General features: G+C 41.2%; 2 protein-coding genes across 10 annotated transcripts in view; one reads left to right on the top strand and one right to left on the bottom strand.

Annotated features, from left to right (window-relative positions):
• LOC120411582 (basic salivary proline-rich protein 2-like) lies at positions 1–2,244 on the bottom strand. The gene is made up of 2 exons (XM_039567855.1): positions 2,188–2,244; positions 1–870 (listed from the first exon to the last, which is right to left on the bottom strand). The coding sequence occupies exons 1-2, from the start codon at positions 2,242–2,244 to the stop codon at positions 1–3; spliced, it is 927 nt and encodes a 308-aa protein (XP_039423789.1).
• Positions 365–12,298, top strand: part of CLIP4 (CAP-Gly domain containing linker protein family member 4) — a 32,603-nt gene continuing 20,669 nt past the window's right edge. The window contains exons 1-9 of one of the 9 annotated variants that reach the window (XM_039569249.1): positions 394–448; positions 1,773–1,813; positions 1,940–2,010; positions 3,210–3,335; positions 3,995–4,056; positions 4,640–4,786; positions 7,728–7,867; positions 8,695–8,788; positions 9,676–9,837. In XM_039569249.1, coding sequence (XP_039425183.1) covers positions 4,654–4,786; positions 7,728–7,867; positions 8,695–8,788; positions 9,676–9,837 — 529 coding nt within the window. In that variant the 5' untranslated portion in view covers positions 394–448; positions 1,773–1,813; positions 1,940–2,010; ... (1 more) ...; positions 3,995–4,056; positions 4,640–4,653. The other 8 variants (XM_039569248.1, XM_039569251.1, XM_039569252.1 and 5 more) reach the window with 8 other exon arrangements.

Raw genomic sequence — 12,298 nt, 5'->3', positions numbered from 1 at the left:
CTACTGCGCTAACTGGGGAGTCCCGACGCCTGAGCCGAGTGCTGAAACGTGCCGGTGGTGCCGCGGGGCTCCAGCCTGGCGCTGCGGCCGGTGCGCTGACCCGGGCGGCGGGGAGCGCGGTGCCCATCGCCGCCCATCGCCGCCCATCGCCGCCCATCGCCGCCCATCGCCTCCCATCGCCGCCCGGCCTCTCCCGCCGGGCCCCTCGCTGCATCCCGCAGGGCCGCGCGCCCATTCCCGCCCCGCACTCCCGCTCCGCCCGGCCGCGGGGGGCGTGGTCCGCGGGCGGGGCGGGCCGCGGCGGGCGGTGCTGGCCGCCCATTGCCCGCAGGGTGGGAAGGGGCGCGGTTTGCCGGGGATGGGCGGGGCCTGGGCCTCGCTCGGCTCCCTCGGCTGCGGGCGGGCGCGGGAGGCCCCGGCGGCGCGCGGTGCGCTCGGCCGAGAGCAGGTAGGGCTGGGGCGGGGCTGGCGCTTCCCGGTGCTCTCCAGGTGCTTTCCCAGTGCTTTCCCGGCGCTCTCCCGGTGCTTCCCATCCTCCCTCGGCGCGTAGTGGGGGCGGGGTGGCGGTGCAGGGACCGCCGCAGCGGGCGGGCCGCGGCCGGCCTGGCCCCCCCCGCCCGGCTGCGGCACACGGGCCAGGGGCGGGCGCGACCCGGGGGGTGTCACCGCGTGCCCCGGCGGCGGCCCAGAGCCCCCCGGTTCCGGGAGGGTTCGCTCTGGTACGGCCCCGTGAGAGCGGAGCTTGCCCGTGTGCTGGGGAGCTCCGAGCGAGCAGAAACAGCCTTGAGAGTGCGGGACTTGAGCTCCCTGAGACTTCCAGCTTGCCAAAACGCCTGTCCAGTGGAGGTCACTGGATCGCGGGAGCTGGGCCTGTGTAGTCGGGAGAAGACAGACGGGATCTCATTAATGCATATAAATATCTCGAAGGCAGGTGCCAAGGGGTTGGTGCCTGACTCTCTTCTCAGTGGTGTCCAGTGTTAGGACAAGGAGCAGTGGCCATAAACTAAAACACAAGAATTTCTACCTTAGCACGAGGAATTACTTTACATTCAGTGTGGCAGAGCACTGGTACAGCTGCCCAGGGAGGTTGTGGAGTCGCCTTCCCTGGAGACATTCAAACCCCACCTGGACACGCTCCTGTGTCACCTGCTCCAGGTGACCCTGCCTTGGCAGGGGGTTGGACTGGATGCTCTCCTGAGGTCCCTTCCAACCCTGACAGTTCTGTGATTCTGTGAAAACACTGCCATGTTGCAAGAGGGCCTTGCACACCACCCAAGTCTAGAGTGTACCTACATGTGTATAATATGTCTACTATTCGTGCTGTAAATGTTCTGAAGTGGGCAGATGGTGTATGAGCAAGAAACTCGTTCTCTGAACTTAATTTTTCTGGAGCACATCTAAGTACATGATAAGGAGTCCATTATGCATAGTTGTTGTCAAAAATAGCATCACATTTGTGACAGGTTCAGCTATCAAAGCCCAGCACAACTGTATGTTGGCGCTTGAAGTGCTTTAACATTTGCAAGTTCTTACAGCACTTGCAGGAAAGCTTTGTGCTTTAACACAGATTAGAAACTAGTACATGAAAAAGTTGGATTCTCTATTATGGAAGTTCTTTTTCATGTATATGCGGAGCTACCATGCATTCCTGTGTACTGTGTGGATATCAGGAAACCTGCAGTTGCTCTTCAGTTTTGTCAAAAAAAGGGTGTCTGCGTCTGATGATTCTTTGAAGTTTTTTTCCCCTGATATTTCTGTTTCTTCATTTTCAGATATAATTCAGTTGGAAGAACGTATGGCTGGCAAATAGTAGGTATGATACTCTGCTGTGCTAAACTAGGCTCAGTGGTAGTTTGGCAGTGCTGTGAACAGAATTCTGTCTTTTCTTTCATGTAATTTTTCTAATAGTTTCTGCTCTAAACTCTTCTTATTATTACAGGAAAGTCACTGCTCTTTTGGAAGCCTCCCATTCCATTTCACCAGGACTTTCCAGCCAAATCTTGCTGAAAAGTATGTCTTGGGTATTGTTAATACCTCAGGCAGTTTTGTTTTTGCTTACAACAGAAGTCATTATGAGGACGGCGTGTGTTTGCCTTTTCACTTTCTTTGAAGTAATTTTCAACCTTTTCCTTTCCTTTGCTTTTCCAGCTCTGTGTGTGTGGTGTTAGTTAGCTGTGAAGTTCTTACACCTGAGCTGGGAGCCTCTGGAGGTGGTTGTGAGTGCAGAACATGTTGTCTTGACATTGCGTGGTTCAGTGCTCTGTCGTGACATGTGGCACGTTTCTAGAGCCAAATGAAAACTCCGCAGTGTGAGGATGTGCACACTTCAGCTGGGGGTGTTGGCACTCCTGTGGGCACTCCTGTGGACATGTGAATTCATTCTTTATGGAGTTGGGCCAGCATCTGCATTGTAGCTCGTGGGTTTTTGTGCCATTCACCTGACAGCACGGGTTGTTTCCCTGCTTGCTCTGCTCTGGCAGAATGCAAATGGTGTTCTTGCCTCTGGCCCCTCAGAATAAAAGATGCCTTGGCCACTTGCACAGGTTGTGTTCTGTTTGGTCTGCTTTCCTGTGTACAGTAAACAGTCTTTCTTGTATTAATTTGGAAGTGTCTCCGTTGATTTCAAGTTCCAACAACTTATGTTGTTCTACTTTACAAAATCTCACCTGTTCCTGTTACCATCTGCTCAGTCAGGTCTGGCTACTTTTCATTGTGTTCCTTTTGTTCCCTCAGTGTAGGGCTGTGCAAAAAGCTTCTAATTTCTTTTGTGTCTTTTTCCAGCTCAGGAGGCTCAGCTAATATGTCTTCTGTACTCATGCATCTTTTTCCTTTGTGCGTTTTGTGAGAGCGTCTCAGGTGCTGCCTGTGAGAAACTTGTGGATTCATGTGTCTTACAAAGCTTTTTGTTTTGCCAAAGCTTCTGAAGAAATATCAGATGGTAGCAGATTTATTTCACTGTTGCCCTTCAAAAGAAATTTAATTAGGCATTTGCAGCTTAAGAGACTTTCTAGTCCCTCACACAAGAAAGCTGTTGCTGTCGTGTTTATGACGTCTATTAAGCCATTGAAATGTAACCTCTTAACTTTTCCTGACTGTAAGAAAATATTAATTGAAATAATTAGAGATATTTTTTGCCTTGTTGAATAAAAGAACATGTAAGCCAATGAAATTTGATAATGCTGTGGGAAAAAATAGTCCTGTCCTTCCAGTGTCCTCCTCCTTGATGTTCATGCCAGAACATGAATTTGTACAGCTGTATAAGACTAAGGAAATAAACTAGTTGGAGAAAAATGAGCATTTTTCATGTGGACCTTTATTTCCAACTTGAGGACAAGGTGAGCTGTGTATGATGTGCAAGAAAAGGAGGCTTTAATTTATTTACATTGAGATTAGCATCTGTAATGCACTGCTAAAATGTCTTTTATATTAGCATGTTGATCGTGAGGTCCCAAGTAGTGGGACAGATTTATTTGGGGAAATACCAGAGTAAATCTACTCATATAGCTTGCTGTGTGTTATATACAAAAACCAAAATAAGTCTTCCTTTAGTTTTTCGTATTTACTTGGGTATAGATTAAATGTAATAAAAACAAACATTCCTTGAAGCTCAATGGCTTCTTTCTGTCAAGCAGACAGGCTAAACAAATTCCTGAGAAAAGATTACTGTAAGCAGTCTCCAGAATAAAAACGTAGGTTGTTTAGTAGAAACGTTGCTTTTATTCCAACTGTTTAATAACGATAATTCAAGATGCAGAATTACAGTTTTTCAACTGTGGGGTGTAGCCTTTGATGGTGCAATCATGTCTGTTGCTATTAAGAATAATGATTTTTTTGTTATTTGTTAATGAATTTTCCTGACGAAAATGCCCTACAAGTGGTAGCCAGCTTTCCTCTGATCTTAGCCTGTGAACCATAACTAGGATGTAACTTGGGCTGGTTGTTAGGTTTTATCACTGTAATTGTACAACCATTTAGTCTTTATTCTCTCTCCTAGATTGCTGTAAGGCCTGGGAAGTTGACTGGAAACAACACGAGGGTGAAGGTTACAGTGCTGTGGTAAGTGTGCTATTTTAAAACATCGAGGAGAAGAGCTGGGAAAGGAGCTGATACGGAATCGTGAGTCCAGGAGTGAATCACTCGGTGGTGAATTGTCTGCAGCTGTGTGTGGGAAGATGAAAGAGCTGAGAAGTTAAAAAGAGGAGGCAGCAGTAGCTGGTAGCATGTTCTTGCTCATGGTGAAGGGAGGGAATATGCATGCAGAGTATGAGGGCAGGTACTTGATGCTTCACATTTTCATAAAGCTGTGAAACATGCTAATCATTTATCCTAATTGTGTGTTTGTTAAATACAGCATTAGTATTTTTTTCACTGCTCAAGTGGGAAACTGGGGAGAAATAGGATGTTTTCTATTAATAAGTGCAAGTTTAGTGGTGGAAGTCAAAACTAGAAGTTGGCTAACCTTGACACCATACTCTACTAGCTTTGTTAATTTATTAGTTTGTAAGAATGTAATGGCAGTAATAGTTTATGTTTGCAAATTTAAGATTTTAGTCTCGTTGCACATTATATCTTACTACGATAGAACCAATCCAAAGTATTTCTAATGAGGTTATTTATTAATTTTTTTTCCCTCCTAAAGTGGCTTTCTAGAAGATGACCATAGAGGATCTCCCAGAACCTTCCTTCGAAGGAGATTCCCTTATTGAAAGAGAACGGTTCTTATTCCCAAACTCTGAAACATCTGTTACTTTTTCTGTTGCTGCAGCACCAATGCCTTCAGACTGTGGTATGTACTTTAAACAGAAAGTGAGTATGTGATCAGCAGGGAATAAATTTGAATAATAAATTTTAAGAAAAGCTATAAACTCTTAGTTATTTCTTTCCAGAAAAAGTTTTCTTATTAAGTGGATTCTCTGTTAAAAGAAATGAAAGATGAAGCCCTGAAGCTTTTTCCATTTTTCCTATTGCATACACTATAAGTTATATCTTTTCCTTTGTACAGTTCTGTGCATGTGTGGTCACATGTTTGTAGTTCTTTCTCATCTCAATGTAGAATTGGATATTGTGTTAAGATGTTAAAATTGGAGTAGGTAAGGGAAGTTAATCACATTTTAAACCCCTAGAGTTACACTTTTTCTTGTGCTTTTAGTGTGTAAACAGTGGACTAGAAGGGGATATTTCTGTTGGAAGTGTATGTTTGTGGTAGTAAGGACTGTAAAGTGAGTGGTAGAAAATTATACCAAGTGTCAGTGATCAGCTTTGAGAATAGTTGTTGTCTTCGATAACTGTCTTCACATGTATAAATTATAATAAAATTTCTAACAGTATATAATATGTTAAAATGTCACTGTAGGTAAGGAGCTTCACTGATAGCTACAATGGTAATGCCTTGGAATGTTGCAGAAGATGATAATAGCATCTATGTACATTAAAAATTACTCCCTCCACCTCTGTGTTTCCCATGCATTGGTTAGTGCCATCAGCTATATTCAGGAAAAATAAATATGTGTAATGGTCTGTCTTTGACAGACTCAGCATTCTCAAGACCCATTTTATAAGTTAACTGAGCTTGGGAATGTAAATGTTCCATATGATATATTTCAGTACACGAAGGTGTGTCTTTACATGGTTTTTACATGTCTTTACATGGCCTTTTTCTCATCACTTGTCTCTCCTACTCTACTCTGAGTACTGCCATGATTTATTCCATTCTGCTTTCTTACCCCTTAGATAAAATTTCTATTTGCCTTCTTTAAGCATTGTTTTGTTGTGATATCTTCTAATAACCCTACGATGCCACTACTGTCTGTCCTACCTGCTCTCTGCCTACTCATTAAATAAAAAAAATTCCTTTTATAGGAGATTGCTGTCACCTGTGTAACAGTAACACTGCTGAATCTGGGTAAAGGAGGTTAAACCATAACAGAGAGAGATTCTCGGCCTTTACATTCAGTGCATTTGTTTTTCCTTAATATAGTTTAGCACTGTAATCAATACTTGGGAAAGATAGAGGGGGAGAAAGTAATATTTTAAAGTATCTAGATGCCACTGCTATCCTTTCATGGGATTCACTGGTTTAACAGATTTTCTGTAGCATTGCTTTGGTTTGCAAAGACTAGAGCTGATCTCCTGTTAAGCACTTAGAGTGGTTGTTATTAATACTTGATACAGTCTCAGATTTTTTCCCTAGCATGCTGATTGTTACAGTCTGCTAGAGTTGATTTCTGATAGATAATTTGGATCAGGTTTGTAGCCAGAAATCTTCCTAGTGGAGTCAGAACTGTGAATATCATACAAGGTCATTAATCTTGTTTTCTAGTTGGCTGTTTACTTTGTAGCTTTCAGCTGTAGATCAACTTTAGTTTATGTGGAAGGTAAATATTAGTGGATAAATCAGTAGATGTTGATGCATGGGATGTAGGGAAGAAGCACACTTTGTGTAGTGCTGGGATATAAGGGGTTTGGGGTTTTTATATGCTAGGTGCAAATAAAAATTCATGTTAAATATCAGTGAAGTTGTCCTCCTTTTCCATTCGTGTTGAATCAAGGTGATGCAGTTTGAGGAACTCTAAACAGCCAGGAAGCGAGCTCTGTACGTGCTTTTATCTGTTAATCCAATCTAGAAATCAGGTACTCTGTTTTTGGGGAAAGGTTGGGATGATTCATCCAGGGCTGGTTTCTACCATGTCACACACCCAGATGGGTGATGCTGTGTCTTGCTTAACCTGTCTGTCCTGTCTGAAAGCCATGAATCTGTGATGGATGTGAGCTGACGCTGTACATTTATCCGAAACCTGTTTAAAAGACAACTCCCTGATAGCTGCAGTGGGGGTAAAAGTTCAGTGTTTGCCATGATTCATTTGCCGATGGCAGTAGACTCTGCTTCCATTCCCTCTCCTCATAGCTATTGCTATCCAGATTCCTTCATATAATTTTCCAGAGCTGGAAGAAATTCCACAGATTAAAAGTAGAGGATGTGTGTAGACATGCGTGCGCACACACCTGTGAGTAACCTGACATATACTTTTATAATAAGGTGTTTTATACACTTGAGGTTTGGGTTTCCTGAAAGAACATGAGGCTTAAAATCTTTAAAATTTTTTTTGTTTGTTTTCTTGTCTTGGTTTGGTGCCCTGAATTTTGAAGGTGTTTGTTACCTGCAGCTGCCACCAGCTGGGATTGATGCATTTATGAAATATCTGAAAATAGAGGAGGTGACAGAATGCCTTCTGGATTTGAGCGTGTGTTTATGTTTTAGTATGTTCTGTGTAAAGTGTGGTGGAAGAAGAAGAAGGAAAAGACGTGTTTTGTAGCATATGGAGAAATCATGTATGCAGTTGACCCCTGAGAGATCAATAGGCTTGTCTGTGTTTGGGAGCAGCTTGGAACCTCCAGCCTTTGCCTGCCTTGAACAACAGTAAACCCTTATTAGCAGAATCACTGTCCATCTCTGTTGCTCCTTACCTAAACTTAGTCACTCTTGCAGCACCATTGTATTGGTTGTTGATTGAAAGCTTTTTCAGAAGTATAAGCAAGACCTTAGTAGCATTAAAGGAAGAATAGAGCAGATGTTAGAGAAAATTTTCTGAACTAATTCATCATTCTGATTCTTCCAGTGTGATGAGTAGTGAAGTGACTCTCTGCTATTCTTTGCCTCTGAGTTTGAAAAACTAGATGCATGTTAAACGTCAAGATTTTACATAAGGACTTTTTTTTTTTTTTAACAGAGTTTTCCTTCTTTGATCCCAATGATGCAGCATGCCAAGAAATACTCTTCAACCCCAAAACATCAGTTTCTGAATTGTTTGCTATCTTGAGGCAGTGGGTTCCACAGGTCCAGCAGAACATTGATATTATTGGGAATGAGGTGAGATACAAATGAAGATCCTTGAATGCTCTCAATGTTAGATACTGTATTGAGAATGAATAAAACCAGTTCATTCAGAAGCAGAATTAATCATAAATCCAGATACAGTTTCTGCCTTTTACCAAGGCTGATCATGCCTTGTATTCCACATGTTGTCAGCTTTTATTTGGAAAGAGAATGATGATGGATAAAATTCAGTACATTTGCATAGATGGTATAAACAATGTTTCTCTTGAGGCAATTTTGTTGAGACTCTTCACCTTGGTGTTTCAATTTCCTACTTAGCAGTAATCCCAAACTCCAATATATGAAGTTACGGTTGAACCCTGACCTTAAGGGCAGTATTTCCAAGGCACAAAATGAGTTTTTAGTAATTTCATCCTACTTTCTTATTTTTCTTCTGGATTACAGGCTTTTCTGGACACGTGGGGAAGTGTAGTGAATATGAACCTTACCATATTATAACTGGGGACTTCTTTTTGGGGGTGTGTGGGAGTGGGGGCTAATTGTTGAGAGATCAAAGAACAAGGGAAGAGCTTCATAAATCATTTTCCTATGCAGTTAACTGCTTAACTTTGTAGCACGTGAAGTATATGTTAGAAGGAGCAATATAAAGAACCTTTAAAACCTGTAAATATTGAAGGTTAGTTATAATGCTGTTTATTACATTTGTGTATGTTGCTTAGTTCTGCAGTGAGAGTCTTTTCTGGCAGGCTTCTTTGTTACTAGCCCTTGCAATGAATCCAGGAGTCAATATATGTGAAATAACTTATGAAATACTACTGATGTCAGAGCTAAATCGTGCTTGTTTTCCACTTGCCTGTCAGATCATTAAAAGGGGTTGCAATGTGAATGACAGAGATGGACTGACTGATATGACCCTCCTGCATTACACTTGCAAATCAGGGGCTCATGGCATTGGTGAGTAAAAAAAAAAGTCATTATAGATGTAAAAACCTAACTGACTCACATAAACGAATCCCACTGCCTGTTACAGAATTGTTCCTTGTAGTAGCTTCTTTTCTTATTGTGAGGTTTTCTCTCTTCTAGTGGCCATGAGCAGGGAAGGTGCAGAACTGCAGTTAGGCGGTGCAGTTACGGCTGTGGCCGTGGGGAGCAAGCTGAGTTAGTGGTATAGGTATTGCACACAGTAGTACCAGCTAAACCAGATATTTTGGGTAGCAAAGGCAATTTCAGACTGAAGTGCAAGCTGCAAGTTTGCAATAGTCTGTGCTATAGTTTTCTTACAGCAGAATATTTAGGTGACTGGCTGTTCTCTTTGTTTTGTTTCTTTCACCCTGTTCGTGTCAGAAGAGAACAATAAATTTCGTTTGCATTATTATGATCATAAATACTGGAAATGAGAGCATGTTTAACTCTTTGAACACCCTTATTAACTTTTCTGTGTTACTTTTTGTTGACCTGAGCCCACTTCTCCTCTGAGTTTGAGTGAGGTCTGGCATAGGTCATCTTCCCTGGTGTTGGCAGATCTTTTAACATAAACTTCAGCATTGTGATGTGTAATTATTTTTCTTCTGTCAGATACTAAAACTCCTGGGTTTGATGGCTGACACATTACTTATATTAGAGAAGAAAAGGTAGTGTTATTATATGCTAGAGATTTCAGCCCTTTATGATAAAAGGTAAAGATTTCTGTATCCTAATCCTAAAAAGAAAGGCATAGTAATAGTTCTGCTGGGAGTTTGAATGGCTTAATGTACACTTAGTGTTACACATAAACATGTGTGTGTTTTTTGAGGTCAAATAAATAAATCACTAATGCATAATTGACAAAAATTACCCTGCAGGTGATGTTGAAACGGCTGTAAAATTTGCAACACAGCTTATTGCTTTGGGTGCTGACAGCAGCTTACGCAGCCGCTGGACAAATATGAATGCCTTGCATTATGCTGCCTACTTTGATGTTCCAGAGCTGATCAGTGTTATTTTGAAAAATGCAAAGCCAAAAGGTAGGCATTGTTACCTCTGTTTCATGTAGTTGTCCGTATTTTGTAGATCCTAAGCTGGTGTATAGTGGTCTGTAAGTGTGGTGTTTCTTTATCTATTATACACAAATAATTTCTTATTTTATTTAGTCTCATTGGTTCATTCTTCTCTTAACCTATTTTTTAGTGGTTTACTGCACTGTTTCCGTTGCTGGTTTTTAAACTTTAGCTTTCTATGAGACAATAGAAGTTTCAAATAGACTGGAAAGCAAACAGGTTAATCTTAAGTTATTGAGAGCTAAGAGAATGTTTGCAGAAAACCAAAGATAAAACTATTCTAGTAAAGTCATGTGGTTAAGGTTGCTTAAACATTGAGAAGTATGTTTGAAATGCTGGGAGAAGGGTAAAGGAGAAGTGGGAATTTGGCAGTGGCATGTGGCAAACCTGTGACTGAGGCAATTTTGACATGCTCGTTTTTCCCATTTCTCAGCTATGTAGGAGGTCCAATAATTTGACTTTAGTGCTTGGCATAAGTAGGTAATATATTTCGGAATGATACTATGAAGGATTAGTAATTGGAACCCTATTTATACTAATGCAAATGGAAATACAGAAGTGGTTCTGAACCAGAACCGTTTGTTTCTAATTTGGTCAGGACAGCAAAACCAGTAAGCAACTTTATTACTAAAATTGTACAAATGTTAATTTGTTCTACGGGATATCCTTCTGATTGTGCCATTTTGCAAAAGGATTTTTTAGCTAGGGACTCTATCTCAACATTCTGAAAAGCTGGTAGGCTTTTGGAATACCCAAGGCTTGCTTACCACAGCTTGACTCTCCATGGAAGTAATTGTTAAGCAGTGCTCTTACTGGTAGGAAGTGCTTAGGAGGTGACAAGTGTGGGTTGGTAACAAAAGACAAAATCAGACTGCGTAGTAGTTAAATCCATGTCACATTTCAATAGCCTGGTCTCCATAATTTGCATCAGCAGTTTAGGTCTCCTTTCGAAACTCATTTGCATTTGGTGTTCTCCTCCTGTGCAGTTCCTACAGAAGGGGTGGGACTTTGTGTAGATTTCCAAGGAAACCACTCCGGTTAAACATCTCCATCTCGGCAGCTGGCAATTCTTGGATAAGCAGCTGATGTTTTTTATCTCAGGAAACATGTAAAATTATTTGCCCTGTGATGTGGAAACAATGGATAGTCTGAATTAATAGAATAATTTTAGCTCCATACTTCATGAGGCAGCTTGCAGAGAAGGAAGAACATACGTAGAGGGTGAATATGCTTTGGATGGGTCCATAGTGAACTGGAGAAAAAATAGTTGTTAACATATAAATAACTTTTCAAGACGGTGGTGTGCTGACTCTGAGACAACCATTGTGAAGCACAGGTGTTTCCTTTTGATTTACTGCTAAACTATTTTCTTTGACACTCTGTAGTTAAATTCTTTATACAGATTTACTCCTCAGTTGTTACAAGAGAGAGCTAGTTTGATCTTGGCTTTTTAGAGGTTTTAAATACAAAAATTGTATATTATTTTCCTCTAGATAGTTTGGGGGTAGTTACTGGGTAACATTTTATCTTTTTTCTGTTTATCTTTTTTCTGTCACCTCTACTATGCCCACTTAGATCAAAGCTGTGAGAGAACTGTTCAAAAAATCCAAGCATGAAGCTTGCAAGTCTGAGGAAGTCACAAAATCTAATTCAAAAAACCAAACCACACATCAGTTGTTTTTCAAAATAGGAGTACATACAACTGTTGCTGGCTCAGTAGCTGATGCTACTGACCAGTATTTCTGGAAGTTGGTTCCTATGTGTGCAGAAAATGTTTGGCTGTATTCATTCCATGGACGTTTCAATGGCTGTATACAGCTCCTCAGCTGCTATATGGTTTTAAACTGGTGATGTCTTCTGACCTTTGGTGTATAAAGGGTACATCTGCATACCTAGCTCTCATTATGACTGAGGCATGTGAATGCAGTCTTTTTTCATGTTTGTGTTCAATCAGTGCAATTGCAAAACTGTTAAATTTTGATTGCAAATTTGTTACCTTTGATCTTTATAAAATTGAGTCAATTTTTATTAGTATGTATGAACTTGATATGTGTGTACAGACATATATAACTACTATATATGTTGATGTTTTATTTGCCCCCAAAATGTTCACTTAGTCTAACTATATAAGGATGTTGATGCAGTTGGGATATACTTTGTTTATGGCATTATGAGAAGGGCTAGTGTTTTTTGGGATGGAGACTGATACTGGAAAATACGAGGAGATTCTTCAGCCCTGAGGTGGAAAGTTTTGTGTTCCTCACCAGTATTTCAAATTGGAACATTACTGCTCATACTTGTGGTATTTTGGTTTGTGTATTAAATAAGCTGGCATTTTTAATTAACAGTCCTATACCTAATTGACTCAAAATGACATCTCTCTTGTGTAATTTAAGAGAGGAGCCTCAGACTAAACAGACATTTAAAC

This window comes from Corvus cornix, chromosome 3 (assembly GCF_000738735.6).
Source record: "Corvus cornix cornix isolate S_Up_H32 chromosome 3, ASM73873v5, whole genome shotgun sequence".
NCBI lineage: Eukaryota > Metazoa > Chordata > Aves > Passeriformes > Corvidae > Corvus > Corvus cornix.
The sequence above is the reverse complement of the archived record's forward strand: the minus strand, read 5'-3'. Positions and strand labels throughout refer to the sequence as shown.

Bases quoted from the DNA above. Each gene is read 5' to 3' on its own strand.
- LOC120411582 (XM_039567855.1), bottom strand. From the start codon at position 2,244: ATGTCAAGACAACATGTTCTGCACTCACAACCACCTCCAGAGGCTCCC. The intron at 871-2,187 runs GTAAGAACTTCA...CCGACTACACAG, and splicing joins CAGAGGCTCCCAGCTCAGGT to GCCCAGCTCCCGCGATCCAG.